Genomic DNA, 24,334 nt, shown 5'->3' with positions numbered 1-24,334 from the left:
TCACCACAGAGGAAATGAAATATTTGAAAATGTGTGACTATCTTATTTAGGAAATGTGGAATATTGCTTGACTTTCAAAAGTGCAATACAGCTTGTACTTTATCTCTCAAGCGAACGAGTAGGCGAAAATGAGAGTCTTCTATCTCCGACTGACCACTGCTTTCTGGCATCTTCCTATTATTACCGTTTCACTCCTTTAAAATCACAATAGATAAATAATACCCTCGGGGAAATAACTACGCCTTCCTTTTCTTTGCACACTGCAGAACACATGCTTAGAACTCAATAAATAATCTAATAACACACTCTGACCTTGGAAAATTGGATTTTTTTTTTAACATGTATTTCTAGACTCTGTATTTGAACTTGTTAGAGTCCTCAGATTGGCCCCTCTCCGGCCCTGTGGTGCTTTCGCTCGGCCCTTGCTGCGGCCTCGGTGGTGTGACCTCTCTCCGTCTTCCTTCCATCCTGGCTCCAGGAGCGGCTGCTGCTCTCCTTGCTGCCGGCACACATAGCCATGGAGATGAAAGCGGAGATCATCCAGAGGCTGCAGGGCCCCAAAGCCGGCCAGATGGAGAACACCAACAACTTCCACAACCTCTATGTCAAGCGGCACACCAACGTCAGGTACGCGGCACCGTCTTCCCTCCTCGGCGAGGCTGGGGAGCCCGACGCCGGGTGGCGGATGTGGTTGGCGGATGTAGGTTCCCGGAAGTCCCCGTCTTAAGCGTCATGTGCCCTTCGGGGCTGTTCATCTTGGTGCAAAGCATATGTCCACTCCACCTACCCGTGTGCGAGGGCCTCTCGGTCATTCAGATAAGACAACAGGCCCTTCTACTTGTTGCATTTTGGGACCAGCTGTTACAAAGGGGAGAGAAGTGGCCGGTGGGGCCTTCATTCTGGGAACTCTCAGGTCGGATCTCACTGGGTCCTAGGCACCCAGGACTCTGTATCTCAGTAAGATTAGGGAGTCGGGCTCTAGGCACAAGGACTGGTTCTTTGACATGGGCTTGGCAGGGCCAGGGCTCCAGGAGCTAGCACTTTCCGGGGCGTCTGGGTATCCTGCTGCCCATCAGGAATGCAGGGGCAGGGGTGGGGGCGGGGGAGTGTCTCTGGGCTCTGGGTATGGCCAGTACCCAGCATCATAAGTGACTGGCGGGCACCTTAATCAAATTACAGTGAAAGTTACAGCTTGTCCAAGAGTGGCAGTCACAGATGCTTCTCGGGGAGCCATTCCTGGAATCTTAGTAACTAGAAAACTAACAAGGGATTGTGGTCAGAAGGGAGGTCGTATAGGACCTCTTCTCCCCTGAGCTCTGGACGGGAGCCGGGTGGGCCCTCACTTCAGTCTGGGGTGGTGCTCCGCATCGTCTCTGGCCCCTCCAGACAGGCACTCTGGTCCTCACCATTCTCCATGCACACCTGTTTCTGATCCCAGTTCTCTAGAGGCCTGTCCCCATCTGTTCCATTGTGTTACAGTGATGCTTGCTCTTCTGGCTGGGTTATCTCAGTGAGCAACCTGTGGCTGCCTTATTCATCAGGTTGCTCCTTTAGTTGTCAGGGTTACTTGCCCCTCCATTCAACAGTTTATTAACAACCACCACAAACAAAACTGAAATTGTGTAGCTCATCATCTAGAATCGAAATCAGGCTGTTTGCCCCCAACTCCAGACTTTTTCCCTTGCATGTTGCTGCATTAGGTCTGATCACTTCAGGTCAAGGATATCTGAAATTGATTAATAAGAAATAAATTTAACTGTAACTTAAAATAAAAGTGAAAATGTTAGTCACTTAGTCGTGTCCAACTCTGTGCAACCCTATGGACTGTAGCCGGCCATGCTCCTCGGCCCATGGAGTTTTCCAGGCAAGAATACTGAAGTCGGTTGCCATTCCCTTCTCCAAGGGATCTTCCCGACCCAGGGATCAAAGCCAGGTCTCCCACATTGCAGGTGGATTCTTTACTGTCGGAGCCACCAGGGAAGGCCTAACTGTAGCTTAAATGTATTGCTAAGACAAATCTCAATTTGACACGATTTTAGAAACAGGTGTGGCCCAAGCACACAAAGAGCTAATATACAATAAAGAGCTAATATACAATATTGAGAGGGAGATAACAGAAAAAAGTTGCATATCAATGCAGAATCAGGAATAAATATTTTTAAGTCCCCATCATTTTTTGGAATAATAGGAAAGAACTATGGGTGTGTATGTATATACATGTGTTTGTGTGTGTGTATAAACAGAGATAGAGAGAACATTCATACATATTAACGAGTGAAATTATTTAAAACACTAGCTTGCCTTTAGGTTTTTAAGCATTTTGCCTACATAATTAAAGAAAAACAATTTATAGTATCTGATAAGTTGTATTTTACTAGAAATTGCTCTTTCTAGCTTTCAGTTCAGTTCAGTCACTCAGTCGTGTCCAACTCTTTGCAACCCTATGAACTGCAGCACGCCAGGCCTCCCTGTCCGTCACCAACTCCTGGAGTTCAGTCAAACTCATGTCCATCGAGTCGGTGATGCCATCCAGCCATCTCGTTCTCTGTCGTCCCCTTTTCCTCCTGTCCCCAATCCCTCCCAGCATCAGAGTCTTTTCCAGTGAGTCAACTCTTCGCGTGAGGTGGCCAAAGTATTGGAGTTTCAGCTTTAGCATCAGTCCTTCCAATGAACACCCAGGACTGATCTCCTTTAGAATGGGCTGGTTGGATCTCCTTGCAGTCCAAGGGACTCTCAAGAGTCTTCTCGAACACCACAGTTCAAAGGCATCAATTCTTTGGCACTCAGCTTTCTTCACAGTCCAACTCTCACACCCATCCATGACCACTGGAAAAACCATAGCCTTGACTAGATGGACCTTAATTGTCTGAAAGTCAGGAATGGCCCTCCATCTCCTGCAGTATTTTTAAGACACTTATTGGTATTCAAAATGCATAAAAATAAATATTAATATGTCTGTATCTAAAGAAGATCACAGACTCTAAGTAGTTTGATATAGTCCAGGAACACTAGACCTGCAAAAATAACAGATGACACGACCAATTTCAGGCAGTTGATAAAGAATCTGCATAATATCTGTATTATCAATTTCTATGATAATTTCTACATAATTTCTACATTTCTATCAATTTCTACAAATTACCCCAAAACTTAGTGGTTTTAAAGAACAATAGACATCTCACAGTTTCTGTGGGCTGGAGTTTTGGAGCATCTTAAGTGGTTCTGGCGTAGACTTCCCCATGAGGCTTCAGGCTGCTGGGGGATCTGCTCACGATGTGGCTTCTCACCTGGTGGGCAGGTTAACTTCCTGTTGGCAGAAGGCCTCAGATCTTCACCGCTGGACCTCTTTACAGGTTGCTTGAGTGTCCTCACAATATGGCTGCTTGCTTCCCCAGAGGGAAGGATCCAAGAGAGAGCCAGGTGGAAGTTGCTGTATCTTTTATGAAAGGTCATTTCTGGCTATTCCTACAGTATTCTATTAGTTAAAACAAGTCACTCCTACCCATTATGGGGAGGGACAATACAAGGGAGGTGAGGATGACTGAGGCCATCTTGGAAGCCAGTTACCACACAATCTAAGGCAAAGGGTTGGTGAAGCAGCTTTAGCTGCCTTCAGAGATTGTATACAGTATGTTTGCAGTATTTAATCAAATTTAAATTCAGAAAATATATTTGGGATCCTAAAGAAAAGTGTTAATGTTAGTCACTCAGTCATTTCTGACTCTGTGACCCCATGGACTGTAGCCCAACTGGTTCCCCCCAGTCCATGGAGTTTTCCAAGCAAGAATACTGGAAGGGATTGCCATTCCTTTCTCCAGAGGATCTTCCCAACTCATGGATCAAACCTGAGTCTCCTGCATTGCAGGCAGTCCTTACAGTCTGAGCCACGAGGGAAGCTCCTAAAGTAAATACATAACTTAAAAATACAGAAGCTTAAATGTCATGTAGTACCAGTTAATTTTAAAAGAAGTCTAAAACCTATGGCCTTTTCATCATGAGGCAGGATGTGGGCATGGGTATACAAATATCTGAGGTCCTGCTTCACGTTCTTTGGGGTGCACACCCAGCAGTGGGAGTGCCAGTAATTCTGTGTTTCATTTTTTTGAAGAAACATCATACTGTTTTCCATAGTACCTATACCATTTTACATTTCCCCTAGTGTGCTTACCAGCTCTAATTCCTCTACATCCTCAGCAACAACTGTTTTGTTTTGTTTTGTTTTGTTTTCAAGAAAAAGCTATCCTAATGAGTGTTAATTGGCAGTTATTTTTGTTTCATGGCTCATCTTAAATCATACCATATGTATTACTTGAAACTCAAATTGCCAGCAGCAGTTTTAGGCTTCTTTATTAGGTCTCTGGGGCTTCCCAGGTGGTGCAGTGGTAAAGAATCCACTTGGCAAGTCAGGAAATACAAGAGAAGTGGGTTCAGTCCCTGGGTCGGGAACATCCCCTGGAGGAGGACATGGCAACCCAGTCCAGTATTCTTGCCTGGAGAATCCCATGGACAGAGGAGCCTGGTGGGCTACAGTCCCTGGGGTCTGAGTCAGACACAACTGAACACAATGCACATATTAGGCCCTTATATAAAACATAAGCATGTTGCTATGTAGGTAAAGTTGTAATGCACACACAGGTGTTATGTTCTTCTATCCTGATTCATCAAGGTTAGCTAAACACACACAAAACTCTAAGGAATCTCACATTTGCCCCCCAGCCTATACATGCCATGAGGGGAAGCTGTGCTGTCAGTTCCATAGGCACTGTGTCCCAGATTCGTCATCACCCCTCAGGTCAGCTCAGTTCAGTTGCTCAGTCATGTCCGACTCTTTGCAACCACATGGACCACAGCACGCCAGGCCTCCCTGTCCATCGCCAACTCCCGGAGTTTGCTCAGACTCATCTCCATCGCGTCGGTGATGCCATCCAACCATCTCATCCTCTGTCGTCCCCTTCTCCTCCTGCCTTCAATCTTTCCCAGCATCAGGGTCTTTTCCAATGAGTCAGCTCTTCACATCAGGTAGTCAAAGTATTGGAGTTTCAGCTTCAGCATCAGTCCTTCCAATGAACACGCAGGACTGATCTCCTTCAGGATGGACAGGTTGGATCTCCTTGCAGTCCAGGGGACTCTCAAGAGTCTTCTCCAGAACCACAGTCCAAAAGCATCGATCCTTCAGCGCTCAGCTCACCACCCCTACTACTGTTTTTGGCATTCTACTGTTTACCTTTATCAAAGAAGGCCACGGCACCCCACTCCAGTGCTCTTGCCTGGAGCATCCCAGGGATGGAGGAGCCTGGTGGGCTGCAGTCCATGGGGTCGCTAAGAGTCGGACATGACTGAGCACCTTCAGTTTCACTTTTTACTTTCATGCATTGGAGAAGGAAATGGCAACCCACTCCAGTGCTCTTGCCTGGAGCATCCCAGGGATGGGGGAGCCTGGTGGGTTGCCATCTATGGGGTCGCACAGAGTCGGACACGACTGAAGCAACTTAGCAGCAGCAACTGTTTGCCTTTATAGTACTTGTTATTACTGTAACTGGACATTAGTTGGTGTCCTTCCTTGTTTAATGCTTCCCCCAAACTCAGCTCTGAGCTTTAGGAAGATGCATCTCATTTCCTGGAAGTTAGTAAAGAACCCAGAATTTTGTCTTTCAATCAAAAAACAGGATATAACTTTTATGATTTTGCTTCTTCTACTTAGGAATACTTACAATATAAAATCACATAACAGTTCAAACGGAAGCATACTCCTTTGATATCAGAATTATGACACTGTAATGAACTGTCAGGATGAAGACCACATAAGCCAGAATAGGAAGGAGAGGCTGGCCCTGAGAGGAGAAATGTTGTCAGTAACAGTGGACTAGAATAGAGAAAGTGTATCACATGGCTTTCTTCCCCGATCTTAATTATAAAAATGTAACATCAAAAAAATTAATGGGACAGTTTAGCAACATGTCTGTGTATTCCATACCCAGGGGAATGATGTTTTGCAAGAATATAAAATGTAAGAAATTGTCCTCTTTTAATGGGAAAGACTACCATTGCTTTCTTAGCAAATATAAACTTGCAAATATGGCACCCACTGGTTTGTTCCCACAGTATCCTCTATGCAGACATTGTTGGGTTCACCCGTCTGGCCAGTGACTGCTCCCCTGGAGAGCTCGTCCACATGCTGAATGAACTCTTTGGAAAGTTCGATCAAATTGCAAAGGTAAGTATTAGTGATTGCTTTCTATTTTGAAGATATATAAAATTGGGGCTTCCCTTTTCTTGATCCTTACCAGGTTTTTGCCTCTTCATAAAAGCATCCTTTAGGAATCTTATTTATAGATTTGTTGGATTTATTTGCCATTGATAAGTCTCAGACCTACATTGGGAAAGAGAAATGCTGTGGCGTATAATTAGCATATGCTTTCGTTTAAGACTCTGGCTTATATATAATTCAGCACACATACAATAAATGCATTCAAGATAACGAGATTTGATTTGCACATCTCTCTGCACTGTGCTGTTCTTAGCTTCTCTTTTTAGGCATTTTGATGTCAATGAGTTGGAAACGTAATTTCCTCTCCAGTTGTAACCTTTACATATTCACGGTGTTAAGCAGCATGCTGGGAAAATCCTTAAGACAGGATGCTTCCCTTCTTCCTAAGGCCTTATTTACTGCTGTCTCATTTTCATCCATTGGCCTTTGTGCCGCTTGCAGAGATGTAAGCTCAGTATTCACCATTCATATGCTCAATTGTGGGAAGTTTCATAGAGAAGAAATGATGCTGGCTTATTTAAAACCATACCAGACCTCACTCCAGACTTATTTATTGGAACAATTAAGATTTCTGGTGGGAATATTGGTGTTTTTTCTTGCTTGCTAGCCCTCTATTTCTGTCTCATAAAATGTTTCTGGCCTTAATTTTTGTCTGTGAATGGTTCCCAACAAAAATCCTTTACTATGCTTATCAAAATGTATTTTTTTACATTAGGAAGAGTTAGTTCTAAGTTTGGTTCATGGTGAAATTTCCCTCACACTTAAACAGTAGAGAACATTGCAGCCAAGCTCCTAGGCACCAATCTGGCTTTCAGATGTTCACAGAGTCACTCCTGGGTCAGGCTCCCCATGAGACAGATGCCTTATGTTGCCCAACTGACCGTGACAGACGTCACTGGGGATTCTAAAAAATTCACTGAGAGTACAGCTCTGTTTCCTTCCTTTACCAAACAAAGGAAAAGGTTGAGTTGGGGTTGGGAGGGCTCATCTTTAGGAAAAAAAAGAAAACAATGTCTTGACTATATTCTTCATGAAGGAGCAGCCAGTTTTCTCTGTTGCCAATTATTGGTTCCTTGTGACCTAAGTGGGGAAAAGGAAATACTTGTCAATGAATGATTATTAAACCAAATAAAACCATAGAGAGATATCTGTTAAAAAATAACATCTTGAAAGTTCAAGTTAATAAAAGGCCATTTTTGCTGCACTGCCTGGTGACAGGTTAGGAGGAAACTTTCCTATCTTGGCCAGTGACAGCAAGGTACAGTGTTCTAATGGCATTTTCCCTGCGTGCAAGGCTGTGTCCAAATTACTTCTCTTTAAAAGGACACCGATCATACTGGATTAGGGGCCCACCCTACTCCTGTATGGAGAAGGAAATGGTAACCCACTCCAGTATTCTTGCCTGGAAAACCCCATGGACAGAGGAGGCTGGTGGGCTACAGTCCATGTGGTCACACTGAGCAAGAAATACTTTCTACTCCTATATGACCTTATCTTAGCTAATTACATCTACAATAACCCTACTGCCAACTAAAGTCCCATTTACAGGTACCAGGGGTTAGTATTTCAACATATGAGTTTGAGGAGGACAGAGTTTATATCACATAGAAGAGGTAATCGGTGTGATTTCCTGCTCCTCTCTGATGATTATAACAAAGGAATGTCCAGGCAATATCAGAGTCTGGACTAGGATAGCTTGGTCCATGCATTGTTGGTCAGCGTGCTTTGGATAGCCGTTAATGTTTCATAGTTCAGATCATGCAGTCAGAGAGCCTTGTAAGCAAACAGCTCAGTCCACTGAATGAATGCTACGAAAAGCACATTACTTTACATTAAGGAACTCAGCATCATTGCTCATTCACTGTGATATTTTACCCACTTTAATGAGGTATAGTTGACATACAAAAAGCTATACATATTTAATAGACATACAACTTATTGAACTTTAGGGATACACCCTTGAAACCATCATTACAATCTATGCCATAAACATCTATCACCTACAGATCTTCACTTTGCCCTTTTAATTTATTACATTATCATTATCATCATCGTATTATTATTCTGGGATTAAAACACTTAATTTAACATCTACCTTTGCAGCCTGTAGTTAGGTACACAGTATAGTATTATTAGCTGTAGACACCGTGCTGTGCAGTAGATCTCTAGGACTTACTCATCATGCGTAACTGGAACTTTTTACCCTTTGAGCAGCACCTCCCCATTTTCCCCCTCTCCCAGGCCTGGAAACCACCATTCTACACTCCGTTTCTGTGCTTGACCAGTGAGGTTCCTCATACAAGTGGTATCATGTAACATTTGTCATTCTGTATCTGACTTATTTCACTTTGTTGTTGTTGTGGTTCAGTCGCTCAGTCATGTCCAACTTTCTGCAACCTCATGGACGGTAGCACACCAGCCTTCCCTGTCCATCACCAACTCCTGGAGTTTGCTCAAATTCATGTCCGTTGAGTCAGCGATGCCATCCAACCATCTCATCCTTTGTCATCCCCTTCGCCTCCTTCCTTCAATCTTTCCCAGCATTAGGGTGTTTTCTAATGAGCTGGCTCTTTGCATCAGGTGGCCAAAGTACTGGAGTTTCAGCTTCAGCATCAGTCTGTCCAATAAATATTCAGGACTGATTTCCTTTAGGATTGACTAGTTTGATCTCCTTGCAGCCGAAGGGACTCTCACGAGTCTTCTCCAACACCACAGTTCAAAAGCTCAAAGAAGGCTGAGAGCTGAAGAATTTATTTCAATTAACAAATCAAATTCAACAGCACATTAAAAAAAATCATATACCATGACCAAATGGGATTTATCTCTAGGATGCAAGTTGGATGGCATAGCAGATCAATTGATGAGATATATATACTGCATTAACATAATGAAGAATAAGAAACACATGCTCATCTCAATCAATTGCAGAAAAAGCGTTTGACAAAACTGAACACCCTTTTATGATTAAAAACTCTGAACTAATAAGGAACTCAGCTCAACATAGTAAAGCTGTATATGAAAAGCCCGCCGTGAACATCATATTCTGCAGTGAAAACCTGAAAGCTTTTCTTCTAAGACTGGGGAGAAGACAAGGACACCTGCTCTCACCAGCTCATTTCAGCACAGTGCTGAAAGTTCTTGACACAGGCCTTAGGCAAGAAAAAGAAATGCATTTAAATATAAAAAGTAGTAAAATTATCACTTTTTGCATATGATATGACCTTATATGTAGAAAACTTTAATGAGTCCACAAAAATTTGTTGTTGGTGGTTTAGTCCTGAAGTCATGTCTGACTCTTGCAACCCCATGGACTGTAGCCCACCAGGCTCCTCTGTCCATGGGATTCTCCAGGCAAGAATACTGGAGTGGGTTGCTGTTTCCTTCTCCAGGAGATCTTCCCAACACAGGCCTTGAACCCAGGTCTCCTGCCTTGCAGGCAGATTCTTTACCAACTGAGCTATGAGGGAAGCATAAAAATCTGTTAGTACTAATAAACTCAGTAAAGTTGCAGGATACAAAATATGTATACAATAATCTGTCGTGTTTCAATACACTAACAATGAAGTGTCTCAAAAGAAAATCAAGGAAACAATTCCATCTATATTATCATCAAAAAGAATGGAAAACTTAGGGATAAACTTAACTGAACAGACTGTGTATTCAGTCATGTCTGATTCTTTGTGACCCCATCAGCTGTAGCCCATAAGGCTCCTCTGGCCATGGGATTTTACCAGCAAGAATACTGGAGTGGGTTGTCATTTCCTACTCCAGGGAATCTTCCTGACCCAGGGATCAAACCCACGTCTCCTACGTCTCCTGCGTTGGCAGGCAATTCTTTACCACTGCACCACCTGAGAAGCCCTAACTAAGCAAGTGAATGACTTATACACCAAAAACTATAAAACATTGATGAAAGAAATATAAATAGACACAAATACGTAGAAAGATATTTCATATTCATGGATTGGAAGGATTAATATTGTTAAAATAGTACCCAAAGCCATCTACAAATTCAATGCAATCCCGATCAAAATCCCAATGCAGTTTTTACAGAAATAGAAAAAAAAATCAATCCTAAAATTTATATAGAATCACGAGAGACCACAGATATCCAGAGCAATTTTCAGCAAGAAGAACAAAGCTAGAGGCTTCATAATTCCTGATTTCAAAATATCTTCCAGCTACAACAATTCAAACCAGCAGGATACTAAGAACAGACATACAGAGCAACAGAACACAATAGAGAGACCAGAAATAATCCCATGCAGTCAGCTGGTCTTTGATAAGGCTACCAAGAATTCACTGTTATTAATCTTCCTGTTTCTAGACTCAGAATACATATTTAGGAAGTGAAAGTCACTTAGTCATGTCCGACTCTTTGCAACCCCATGGACTATATAGTCCATGGAATTCTCCAGGCCAGAATACTGGACTGGGTAGCCTTTCCCTTCTTCAGGGGATCTTCCCAACCCAGGGATCGAACCCAGGCCTCCCACATTGCGGGCAGGTTCTTTACCAGCTCAGCCACTAGGGAAGTCCAAGAATACTGGAATGGGTAGCCTATCCCTTCTCCAGGAGATCTTCCCAACCCAGGAATCAAAGAAGGATCTCCTGCACTGCAGGCAGATTCTTTACCAATTGTGCTGTCAGGGAGGTAAACCTGATTAATAAACAATGTTTTTCCCTTTTATTATATAAAATTACTACCAAGATTTATGAACACATCCTCTACAGTGCTGTAGATAAGCATGAAAGTACACAAGCTCTCTATGAGACAGGGAAAGAAATATGCAAAAACCTTCAATAAATCTAACGCATGCTTTAAGGACAAAAAGATCTTATGTTCATTTTATTATTTCAAATATTTTCAGTTTATCCATAAGTCTGTGGGTTAAGAAGGGAAAAGAAATCTGTGTTTGGTACTTCTTTATATATTTATTTTAAATTTGAGTGAAGAGTCCATAAGCTAGTTGAAAAGGTTAGAAATGGATGTAGGATTGATGCATATGAATGAAATCGATCTTGATATTGTAATATAAATACAGCCCAGCCAAGAAAAATAAGTTCGTCTAACTTGATATTAAAATGGTTTAACCTAAGGTCAGAATTAAGTTTTGAATCACTTGGCAGTGTTGAATGGTGGCTCATTATACTGTATTATACTGTAGTGATATTTGTCGGAAGCTACATGTCTACAGGTAAGAATGCGCTTCAGCTTTGAAAGAAGTGAGGAAAACCATGAATGTAGTAGGAATTGACATACAATTCTGATTCCAGTTGAGTTCTGATCACCATTTTCTATCCTGAAAGATTCTGCTCTGCACAGAACGTTTCATTTCACCGGCAGTATTTGGGGATGTTCAGACTATAAAGCACGGGCCTATCTTCACATTTCTCTGCTAAGTGTAATTCATTCCAGAATATTCTCTCAGCCTTCCCCTCCCACCCCTTCCCCTCATCCTTCTTGCTTTGGCAAAGGGGTATGTGGGTGAGGGTGGCTCAATCTCGATGGGCAGTTAAGGGAAACTGAACGAGTTCACGGCTTCTCAGGTTGGCGTGGTGGTGAAGAATTCACCTGCCAGTGCAGGAGACGCAAGACACAGGGCTTCAATCCCTGGGTCGGGACCATCCCCTATGGAGGAGGGCATGGCAGCCCACTCTAGTATTCTTGCCTGGAGAACCCCATGGACAGAGGAGCCTGGCGGGCTACAGTCCATAGCGTCTCAAAGAGTTGGACACGAGTGAAGCATCTTAGCACACAAGCAATGCAGCTGAAATTCTGTGACTTCTTTTTTCAGGAGAATGAATGCATGAGAATAAAAATTTTAGGAGACTGCTACTACTGTGTGTCCGGACTGCCTATATCTCTCCCTAACCATGCCAAGAATTGTGTGAAAATGGGACTGGATATGTGTGAAGCCATAAAGTAAGTGTGATGAGTAGTAAGAGCCTTTTAAACTGCATAATACATTTTCATTGTCGTTCATACAACTGTTTCTGGTTTTTTGTCTACTGAAACTATATACATGACTGTTCATTTAAATAGAAATGGGCAAAGACTCATTTATTGGCATGTGAGAACTCAGTCCAGAGGAAGGCTCTGTGTTTTGTATTGTTATTATGAATCTTATTTTACAGGAACACTGTGTTAGAAATCTATGGGAAGGGGCTGTGTCATTAATTTCAAAGATAATCTCTTTGTAAACAATTGAAAAGTCTCTTCCAATCTAAAGGGACGATTTTGTACTCGTAATGTCTCTCTTGATTTTTGACAAGTGCATGTAAATTGTAAGAGAGAAAGTAGTTTTTCCCACCAGACTGCTATGAAGAGGAAAATCCAGCCCAGAATAACTCCATCTAGTCAAACACACTCAGCTCTGGGAATGTAGTTTCAGTTTTTATCTGTAATAGTTTTCCGCTTTGTATCTATAGTTTCTTTCATTGTAAGATTTGTAGAGAATATTTGCTTACAAAGAATAATGGCATCATTACAGCTGACAAGTGTAGCGTGGAAATGTGAGCTACAAAGTGAATTTTCACTGCTGGTACCGTAATGCATACTTCTTTATAAGTGCCTTCATAGAAGCCCTGATAGTCTTATAAATGATAAAAGCTCTTGTTTGTTGATTGTTTGATTGAAAAATTTCAGTTTAAGGGTTTTTTGGTAGGGGATTGCCTATTTTTGGTCAAGTGATTTTCTCTTCTCCTCCACGTATTTTTGTTCTAAATGGGATGGGAATTATGTGCTTGATGTTCGAATTCCTTTTCTCAGGGTTGAGTAACTGGGACGTTACGTGAGAAAGCAACAAATCAAGTTAGTGGTCGCTGTGTTTAGCCCACTGTGGTATTGGCCATAGGCTGAAATGGACTGAGAGATTTGACGGTGGGTTTCCAGTGCTTTCCAGGGAAGGATGATGAAACCTCCAGCCTCAGCAGAGTCTGCGGACCTGAATGTCCAGACTCACTAGCTCAGCGGTGTCGGGGCCACTACGTGGTAGTCAGGAATGGGTGGGCAGAGACATAGGGAGGAAAGGAAGGAAGAATCGCGAGGGCAGAGGTGGGCAGTGTGGCCTCAGCTTGCCGCCTGAGATACTTTGTATGGGAATTAGCTGTCCCCCCTGCTTCTCCCCAAAAATAAATCATCTGTCTTCTCGGAGGTATAACAAAAAAAAAAAAAAGCTTTTCGACTGTATTCTAAAAGTCATTAATTATTCAAGACATTATAGTCTAGATGTAAGTGCAAGTCAATCCATGTAAAATTAACAGATTGTCTCACATTTGTAACCACCCTGGAAGCCACCTTCATGTTTGAAACTAAACATGGGAGGAAACGGACTTTATGAATGGGTTTTGTGAAGGATGGAATTTTGTGAATCAGTAGCACATTTGATTCAACAAAATACCCTTTTGTTGTCGTTGTTTAGTTGCTCAGTCGTGTCTGACTCTTTGTGACCCCGTGGACTGTAGCCCTCCAGACTCCTCTGTCCATGGAATTCTCCAGGCAAGAATACTGGAGTGGGTAGCCATTCCCTTCTCCAGGGATCGAACCTGGGTCTCCTGTACTGCAGGCAGATTCTTTACCATCTGAGCCACCAGGGAAGCCCAGGGAAAGAGAGAACACCTCGACAAATTTTGGAAACTCTTTGTTCTCTCTCACATATGAAAGCAATCATTTCCATTCCCATTCCTTAAGCCATACGATGAGAATGAATACAGGAGTTTCAGTTTTTGAAGCTGGTGAGGAGAAAGCATACACTTAGCACCTGGAATTTTGCCAGATGACCTCCAGTTTTCCTGGGAACCAGCAACATGGATCCGGGGATGTCTGTCCGTGGTTTTCCCTCCATGCAGGGACCTCCAGATTTATTCAGAGCCTCGTTCCCTGTTAACTAGGTCAACACTGCAGAAATTCTTTGACTGCAGCTTTGGAATATTCCCGGCATTTAAGGAGACGTTTTCCCCCCCTTTAATGAAAATGTAAACTGTTCTTAATCAAGGTAGTACTCTCAGAACCCTGATTTTGTAAGTGATTAAAGCTCCTCTTAAATTAGAAAGATTGTCTACTATTAGCGCAAACTCTAAGCCATCATTTCAACACTTGTCTATAGATCACACAGATTTCATCTGCATCTACATGCATTAAAATGTTTCTGGTCAGTCAGTTCATCTGAACCCTTGATCAACTCATTTTTCTACAACAGACATGAAGCCCATGAAGATGGTTAATTCAAAGACTCGAGTTACTAACTAGTCACTGCTATCAGACTGGCTTTATGACTAATCCTGGACGCTGTCAGGAAGCGGGGCTCAGGGGAATGGGGAGCAGAGATGAACCAGCCTGAGCAAGCCCAGAGGGGGGGACCAGACACCTACCGGCAGCTGTTTGCACTCAGAGCTGATGCAGGCAAAGTGACAAGGCAAGCCTCCTGTGTCATGGAGATGCTCCTTCTGGGAGCAGGATTGAAGGGTGTGGACGACTTGCAAGGATTGAAGGATGTGGACGACTTGCAAGGTACTTGATATAGGTTGTCATTTTATGACAAAATATAAACAGAAAAGGACGATAGAAAGGGAAGGGAAAGAAACAGCCTCTGTATTATTTTTTCAGGAAGTCATTTATTTTTATATCATGGACCCATTTCTTTTTATCATAGTACGCTCGGATGGTTCTGCTTCGTCATTGAAGCTTGATGTTCATTGTTCATTGTTGTTCATTGTTCAGTTGCTCAGTCGTGTCCGACTCTGTGACCCCATGGACTGCAGCACACCAGCCTTCCCTGCCCTTCACCATCTCTCAGAGCTTGCTCAAAGTCATGTCCGTTGGGTCGGTGATGCCATCCCACGTGCGTACCTGTGTCATTTTGAGATGGTTCGGGTTCCAGTGCATCCCACACCTGGGAACCCTTCCTCCTAACTGTGCTGCAATCAATGTCATCACTTCCCTCCACGTTTCTTCCTGGGGTGATTCGCTCCATGGAACTAGGGACACCTTCCTGCTAGGGACACCTTTTTCTTTTACAACTATATTTTAATTGATAAACATATTTAACTGGCAGAAACAAATAGGCATCACCAATCATTGCCATTTTCCCTTAAAGGAAGTTGTCTTTTTTCTTTTTTTTAAAAATTGGAATATAATTGCCTTACAATGTTGTATTCGTTTCCGCTATTCAGTGAAGTGAATCAGCTGTATGTATATGTATATATATCCCCTCCCTCTTGGACCGCCCCCCGCCCTCCCCACCCCACCCCTCTGGGTCATCGCAGAGCGCTGACCTGAGGCCCCTGTTACAGCATCTCCCCACTAGCCATCTGTGTTACACATGGTCGTGTATATATGTCTGTCCTAATCAAAGGAAGTTATTCATTTGTCTCTTTCAATGAGTTGGTGACAGGATCCTAAAGTATTTTTTAAGTGGTTTTTAAAAATTCATTTCTTTTTAATGATACCTTATGCACTATTAAAGCTTCTTAAAGAGTACTCGCTTCCCTTTTTTGTTAAAGAAACGTGCACAGTGGAAAAGCATTCAACTTGTGGTTATTTTTTTTTAATTCCTATTCAAGCTGAAGTCATTTAAGCTCACAAATAAGCCCTATTGTCTCATCAGCAGAAAATATTCCTTGGGGACATACGCTGTGCTAAGCATTAGAGTTGCGAATGGCATCTAAGATTGTTTCTGACAGTACAAGGCAATGTTTCATGAGTCTAGTATGAAAACTTCAAGGAGGGGGTTAGCACATGATGGGTACTTGATATGTATTGGTTGGAAAATAAGAAGCTACAACCAAAATGTTGCATCACGGCCCTAGCCAGCCTGAGGCTTTACTGGCTGGAGCATTGGCTTGGTACTGATGGGTTAGCCTGGTAATAACTGGAGAGAAGAACCCTTTCTCTGGCCTCAGAGCAGCAGTCTTCCACCACAGGAGGAACTCATGACCATATTTCCAACAGTCTGAGACATTCTGAATAATAAAATGCCCAGAAAATCGGCCAGGCATGACAGGAGGAAGAGACTGGCCCTGGAGGGTGATGTGACTTTCCTTCTCTCTAGGAAAGTGAGGGACGCCACCGGAGTGGACATCAACATGCGCGTGGGAGTGCATTCTGGGAACGTCCTGTGCGGCGTGATCGGGCTGCAGAAGTGGCAGTACGATGTGTGGTCACATGACGTCACCCTGGCCAACCACATGGAAGCTGGAGGGGTCCCTGGGTAAGGCAGGACATGGGCTTCCTCTCGTCCAGCAGGCTCCGGGCTTAGGAATTGAGGTCCACAGGCTAAGAGCTGACTGCTCAGTGCTCAGTGACTTCTGCTGCCGTGGTTGGTACCGTGTTACTCAGTGACCTCTTCCATTAACCAGATGGACGTGAGCTCTCAAGCCCCAGTTCCACCACCCCTGGGACCTGTGGTTAGAGACTGGATGTCAGATCCCGAATTACAGGCTGACTTAATTGCATATTTATGAATAGAGACCTAAGTTAAAGACGGCTTGTAATGCACTAGGGATATGTGGCCTTTCTGTATTATTGGTCACCTCTGAAACCAGTCCTATTAAAATAAGCAGATGGTACCATCTGGACAGATGACAAGAGAATCTTTGCAGGTGCTGTAATTTGGAGACGTATGAGAACAGGCATTGAGAAGGAAAGCCCATACTTTTATATATATCAGCACGTGTTCTCAAACGACTTTGCCATGCAATTCAGCAAACTATGCTCATACCTCCAGATTCAGTATGATCACGTTTTATGTGCTATAATTCACCACCTAGGTTTCACTGAGTGCAGAGAGGCTCCAAATATTAGCAGCTCTTGATATTGGGGAGCAGTTTCCCAAAGCTGTCGGTAACAGACTATGAACCTATAGCCTTTCCTTCACCTGTGGCAGAAGGAATTCTTTCTGAAGTCCCAAATAAATAGAAAATCTTGGATGCTCCTTCTTCTGTATCTTGATTGTGGTTTTCAAATGGAATTTCAGACGTGTTCACATCTCTTCTGTTACCCTGCAACACTTGAATGGAGCTTACAAAGTGGAAGAAGGCGATGGTGACATCAGAGACCCGTATTTAAAGCAACACTTGGTGAAAACTTACTTTGTAATCAACCCCAAGGTCAGTACCATAGAGTCTATAATTGGCACATGACTTCTGTGATTAAAAGTGAAGGGGGTAAATGACTGATATGGAAAGTTTTTTTAGTCAAGAACCAGTGTAATTCTTTGCTAGTGTTTGCCTCTAAAACTATTTTAAATGCCTGTGTTTTGTAAAAATGCATTCAAATATTTGTGAAAGAAGCAGTTGAAATGAATTGCTTGTTTATGTAACAAGGGTATTGTCTGCATCATAAGGTTGTCGAGATTAGTTAGTCAGTGCTTACCAGTGTACACGTTAGTCCACGGGTGTGAACCTCTGCGCTATGGACTGGTACCTCCTGTTAGATCAGCAAGAGCATTAGATTAGAAATACATGCACAATAAATGCAATCCATTTGATCACCCAGAAACCATCCTCCAACCCCCAGTCCATGTAAAAATAGTCTTCCACTAAATAGGTCCCTGGGGAAGGGCATAGCAAGCCACTCCAGTATTCTTGCCTGGAGAATTCCATGGACATAGGCCTCTGGCAGGCTATGGTCCATGGGGTCACAGAGAGTCAGACACAACTAAGCACATAACAGATAGGTCCCTGGTGCCAAAAAGGTTGGGTACCACTGTGTTAGTCCATGATGGGCCCTTCCTGGCAGCTAGAAAATTAAATGAAGACAAAAAGTGTGCTCAGGACTTCAGCTGATAAAAATCTTAATGAGATTAAGTGAATGAAGATATAAGAAAAAAAGAACTTACTGAAAGATTAACACCTAAATGTCACGTAAACACTGGGGTGAGCATGTTATGTGCAGACATATAAACTTTAACATGATAAAAACCATCCATCCCATGCAGACAGCTGCTGTCTCTTATTCTCTTCCCATCACGGGTCAGGCCAGAGCAGGGGGCTCATCAAAAGAGCTCTCATCTTTACCCCTTCCCAAATTCCTGCCAAATGAGTACTGTTGCTATTTACAGATTAAGAAGCTGAGTCTCAGACGGTTTATGTAACTTGCTTCAAATCACTGGCTCGTTAACAACGCAGGTAGCAGCAAGAAACTCCTCTGAATTGTCCAAACAAGTATCTCAAAATCAGTGAAGTCAAGTTTATGAGTGTTTACTCACAAGAGCCTCCCTGAAACCCCCAGGTTCACCTTTGGGGACAAACTTCCAGCTCACTAGACAGTTGATCTGGAGACAGATGTGTGACAAGCAGAAGGAAGTATGGGATGATCGGTGCGGGGGTGGCAGGTGCAGGGAAAAGGTTCAAAAAACGTGTCCAGAGAACACTGTGTTCAGGCAAAGAAAACCAAAACATCAATATTCGAGGCCATTTCGCATCCGAAAACAGCCCCAATCCCTACAGCCATCACTTTAGGAAAAAAACACAGCCATTAAAACATGGAAACAGATCAGCATATTCTGTCTAAGAGTCAGCTTTATAAAAACGTCCCTTCCAATGGCTATTGTTTTTTCCCAAGTTTCAGGTACAGGTAGGTTTTGTTGTCTGAAAAAAACTGACTCAGCTCCTCTGGGGTGTGGCCATGCCCGCTGGTGGCCCTGCAGGACCAAGGGCAGGAGCCCACAGAGTGAAGGCAGTGATGGAGGAGGACTCCGCCTGTGCAAGGGAGGCTTCTGGGGGGCTGGAGGGAGGAGGTGCTGTGGCCTCCAGGTGTGATGCTGTGTTTCTCACCCCAAGGGAGAGCGGCGGAGCCCTCAACACCTCTTCAGGCCCCGACACACCCTTGACGGAGCGAAGATGAGGGCTTCTGTCCGCATGACCCGGTACCTGGAGTCCTGGGGGGCGGCCAAGCCCTTTGCACACCTGCATCATAGAGACAGCATGACTACGGAGAACGGCAAGATCAGCACCACGGTATGCCCTCCCCGTGCCGGGCTCCCCCAAACAGAAGGCGTGTCCTGCCAAAACTAGTCGGGTCTGTAACGAAGGAAGCTTGCCATCTCTGACTTCCCAGAGAGGCCCCCCACAAACAGGCCTAAATAAACCTGCCATCAGGTTATCATGAGCGTCAGCTGCTAAGGGTCTCAACCAAGAGTGACTTTGCATGATCGCTTTCTTATCGAAGACTGTTACTGACAATGGGCAGTAGCCACTGCATACCCCTGAACTCTTTTTCAGTCGAGGTTTGTAATTTTCTGTGGCTACCACGAAGTGGAAAACCCGAGCATCTTCATAAAAGAACATATGAGGACCTGACATCCTTGGGGTTTGAGCAGCATCATTAACCCTGTCCTCATCCCTCAGAGGTTCAGGCTGTGTCAGAAGCAAAGTGCATTCTATTGTTGGCGTCCCTCATGGACATCATCCCAACTTCTAACGGGGAATGAAGTCCCGCCGCTCTCGCCCACAGGGACCTTTCAATAAGATAGATGAAATGCAGATGAAGAATAGAAAAACTCAGGAGAGGAAAGGAAATACAGTGGAGCACTTAGAATAATCCCAACGGTATATTTAGATATTAAAACAGTCTCTGAGTACAATTTCATGCAAAATGGTATTCACTCTGTTAGTGATGTGGTTGAGGTTAAAAAAAAAAATGAGATGTTCTATAATTCTTAGCTGATGAGAAAAAAACATGAGGCTATCAGGTAAAAATGGACATTTCCAAGCTTCCTGTGTCCATAGGCCTGGCACAGTATCAGGCACAAACCCAACATGCAGGCGTCAGCATTCCTGTTTTGTTTTAGTTCTGTCCCTTCTCTCAACTTCCTTTGTTCTTTTCCAACTGAAAAATAAACGATCTGATAGAAGATTGTGATCTTTCAAGTGGTCAACAGGGAGACCTCCAGGGCAAGTCCTAGAAGAGTCTATATTCTATTGGGAAGAAAGAGACCCTAAGTAGGATTCCGATAAACAAAGGAGATCACTCCAGGTGCTGCCGAGGGCTGAGATGAAAAGAAAAGGGAGGAATGGCTTGGGGAGTGACTGGCGAGGCTCCTCTGGGTGGGCTGCCTGGGGGGAGTCTCCAAGAAGGGGAGGGGTCAGTGGGGAGGGTAAGGAGCAAAAGGACAAATTCAGTGGCCCTGAAATGGAAATGAATTAATGTCTTTGAGGCAGAGAAGAGACTGTGGCTGTCAGATCATCAACAGTAAGCCAGGGGAGGTCATTAGGGTGAGAGGCTCCAAGTAATCATGTATAATTTATTCTGATTGTGGTGGGAACTTGTTAGAGGGTCTTAAGCAGGGAAGGGCATTGTGTAATTAGCACTCTGGATGATGGACCAAGAGGGCAGGGCTACAAGAAGGAATGGTGTCCTCATTTGCTGAGATTTTAGCAGTGGGAACAGTGAGAAACAAATTTAGGGTATAATTTGAAAGTGGAACAAGTAAGACTTAGTGATGGAGTCGATATGTATGGAAAGGAAGTTCAAAGATGAATCCACATGTTTGGATTGTGCACCTAGAAGAATGATGATCCCATTAACTGAACTGACAAATACTCAGAGCAAAGTCAGAGAATTGGGGGTAGAAAAATCAAGACTTTGCTAGTGGACATCTTCGAATCAATATGCCTTTCATACACCAAAGTGCCGCTTGGAAGTTGGCAGTTGGGAGTGTGCTCCTGGATCTCTGGGTAGAGGTCTTGGTAGGAGGTGTGGATGTGAGAGGCATCGGATTTTAGGTGCTATTTGAAGCTGTGGATCTGGATGAGGTCACAGGAAGAGAAGAGATGCAAGGAGCGGGGACCAGAGCCACTGGGGGCCTCCCAGCAACTAGACCTGTTAGAGGAAAAGCATGCTAAGACCTAGGATCTAATTGTCAGGGAAAGTCAATGCTTCTATCCCTCTTATGAAAAGAATCAGATAATTTTACCTCAACACTAAGTTTATTATTAGTGCTAATGGCTAATAACTTTATCTCTGATTGAGATTTGTCATAAACCAATTGATTGGTTGGTTGGCTGGTTGGTTGACCGGCTGGTTGACTGACTGGTTGGTTGGTTGGCTGGTTGACTGGCTGGTTGACTGATTGGTTGGTTGACTGACTGATTGTTTGACTGGCTAGTTGGTTCATTGGTTGGTTAGCTGGCTGGCTGGTTGTTTGGTTGGCTGGTTGGTTGGTTGACTGGCTAGTTGGCTGGTTGGTTGTTTGACTGGCTGGTTGCCTGATTGGTTGGTTGACTGGTTGGTTGGCTGGTTGGTTGGTTGACTAGCTGGTTGACTGGTTGGTTGGTTGACTGGTTGGTTGACTGGCTGGTTGGCTGGTTGGTTGGTTGACTGGCTGGTTGACTGGTTGGTTGGTTGACTGGTTGGTCGACTGGTTGGTTGGTTGACTGGCTGGTTGGCTGGCTGGTTGGTTGGTTGGTTGGCTGGTTGACTGGTTGGTTGGTTAACTGAATGGTTGGTTGACTGGTTAGTTGGTTCATTGGTTGGTTGGCTGGCTGGCTGGTTGTTTGATTGGCTGGTTGGTTGGTTGACTGGCTGGTTGCCTGGTTAGTTGGTTTACTAGCTAGTTGGCTGGCTAGTTGGTTGACTGGCTGGTTGGTTTGTTGACTGGTTAGTTGGCTGGTTGGTTGGCTGACTGGTTGGTTGGTTGGCTGGTTGGTTTGTTATTTTTCAGAAATAAGAATTATATCTAAATACTAAAGCATTATTTTCTGTGCTACTTCATCTGTGTACCTGTAAAAATAAGGCCTTGCTTTCTGGGTGGTGTTATTGATGTTGTTGTGGTTGCTAATTTCTTATCCATCTCCTTTGTCTCAGGACTTAAGAGCAACCCTCTCCCTTACTATCTTAGCAAGGCACCCAAGGGAAGATTTCACCCTGGCTCCAACCTCAACATAATCTGTTGTTATATGTTAGTGAAGATGCCTCCTTTGAGAGAGTTATAACACCCTAAGGCTTTGAGCTTCAGAAAATTGTAGAAAGTGTATAAAAAACAGAGGATCTCTGGAACAGACTCTGTTTTCTTGACCAGCTGGCCTTGCCAATCAGAGACAGAGTCTCAGGACTGAGCTCCTTGGCAGTGACAGAAGACACCTGAGGTTCTGGCTAGCACTCGGAGCCCATAGGACTGTGCCCCTTACTTTCAGAAAGGTCCCATTGTCATTATTTGTACATTCCAGGATCAAACAGCTGGCATTTCCAAAAGTCATTTCTTTTATCTAATCCTCTATGCAGAACTTCATTGACTCTTGATTTAACATTGATGGAGCTGGTGAATAATGCATTATTTTATTAATACTTTATATAATAAAATGTGGAGTTCAGTTATCATTTTTAAGCCTTACCTTTCCCTAGGCTAAATACATTTCCTTACCTAACCTTGGAGCTTAAAGCAACAAAGAAAAGTTTCTCTGGAGCTTCTTTATTCTAACTTTTATTTTAATTTCCACTACAATATACAAGTGAGTCTTGTGGGTTTTTAAGTCTATCATTGAACACTTAGCAATGGATTCAGAGTCTCCCTCTCACTAGCCTTTTGCAGGAACTATTATACCAGCTTTATGTACATTTCTTCTTTTTCATCAGTGATTCTCAGTTTCACATAGTTAATCAATGGTCTCATTTCTTAACAGTTTGGTTCACTGATAGGGATTGTCTGTAGATTTTGTGATTGTGTTTGTGTTTTAAAGCATTTTCTAAATTTTTGTCTCATGTTAAAATTACAGTTCTACATGATTTAGGTTGTCGACAGTAAACTTAATAACAGTCCTCTGCAGGCGTTGTTGTAAATAATATCTGCAGATATCAGGAGGGGAATTTTGAAAATCCAGACAATAATCCTGACACTTCCAATATCCAGAGTTCATAGATTACACCAACATTCTAAATATAAACTGAACGTTTAACCTTATTTTACACTTATAATTAAGCTCTCTTTCTCCATGCGGGTAGTTGCTTATTACCTAAATGATATTTACCATGTAAAAGAAGAAATATGCATCATTATCTTTATAAATTCTTAATGTATGTTTTTAGCAACTAATAATCTCTTTTTCTTTAATAGGATGTACCAATGGGTCAGCATAATTTTCAAAACCGCACCTTAAGGTATGGTATACATTCCATTTTCTAATTTTCTAAAGGCTTAACTGTTCTTTATTTGTTCCTGAAAGTAATTTTCATCAACTGTAATAATTCTGAAGGCTCTTTCTTCTGAAAAAAAGAGTAGCTGCTTGTGAAAAAAAAGCCCTGTCGAGTTGTATTCAGCTTCTAAAAATAGGATTATTGATATCCTTTCTTTTTAGAATTAAAAGAGGGAAAACACTGCCTAGTAAACTCTTTAGAACTTTAAATTGTTTTCTTAAAAAACATTCTTCATATTAATCTGAAGTAAAGAACTGGACTTCCTTAAGATGAGTATCTTAAAGTTATATTTTTGAGGTTGCATCCTAGAGATAAAAGCAAGATAAGTCCAGCCTTTCAATGGTGAAAAGAAGTGCAACCCACCCTGCTCAAACAAAGGAAAAATGCCTCCGCAGTGTCCCAGGGTCCCACTGTCACCCCCGCAAGCTCTCAGACATCACTTCTCTCTCTTGTCTGTGTTCCTCTAGCTTCGGGGCTCAGAGCCTTCCTTTAGTTTGGGAGTTAAGTACTTTTTATTGAAGATGTTAGGATAATTTGGGGGCTTTCCTGGTCGCTCAGATGGTAAAGAATCTACCTGCAATGCTGGAGACCCAGGTTCAATCCCTGGGTCAGGAAGATCCCCTGGTGCCGGGGTCCAGCCCCGGTGGATCCAGGGAATTCGAGGCAGGGACAGAGTCAGCATCCTAGGAAAGAACTTATTTAATTACAGATATAAAGAGAGATTAGAAAAGCATAGTGTAGTAGGAAAATTAGTGCAGAAAAAGAGGCTGAATAACTTGGTTTACATGGAAAACCAATAAACCTCCAAGACAAGGAGTTTGCACCACCTACGTGGGCCACCAGCGCCCGCTTGAATAGTGGAGGGTGCCCCACCTTGGGCTCCCTCTCGCGTGGGTCTCAGAAGCCAGGGCAAGTAAGTAGACATGGTGAGC

The 24,334-nt window shown here is 43.2% G+C and overlaps 1 protein-coding gene across 1 annotated transcript in view; it reads left to right on the top strand.

Moving 5' to 3' along the window:
* ADCY2 (adenylate cyclase 2) overlaps positions 1-24,334 on the top strand; it is a 463,502-nt gene that overhangs the window by 311,637 nt on the left and 127,531 nt on the right. Inside the window, exons 5-11 of the mRNA XM_069556147.1 lie at positions 479-627; positions 6,103-6,214; positions 12,067-12,194; positions 16,321-16,479; positions 17,245-17,377; positions 19,052-19,228; positions 23,323-23,366. Coding sequence (XP_069412248.1) covers positions 479-627; positions 6,103-6,214; positions 12,067-12,194; positions 16,321-16,479; positions 17,245-17,377; positions 19,052-19,228; positions 23,323-23,366 — 902 coding nt within the window. The remainder of the gene's footprint in view (positions 1-478; positions 628-6,102; positions 6,215-12,066; positions 12,195-16,320; positions 16,480-17,244; positions 17,378-19,051; positions 19,229-23,322; positions 23,367-24,334) is intronic.

Source organism: Ovis canadensis, chromosome 16 (genome assembly GCF_042477335.2).
Source record: "Ovis canadensis isolate MfBH-ARS-UI-01 breed Bighorn chromosome 16, ARS-UI_OviCan_v2, whole genome shotgun sequence".
Lineage (NCBI taxonomy): Eukaryota > Metazoa > Chordata > Mammalia > Artiodactyla > Bovidae > Ovis > Ovis canadensis.
This window is presented reverse-complemented; position numbering and strand designations above follow the sequence as displayed.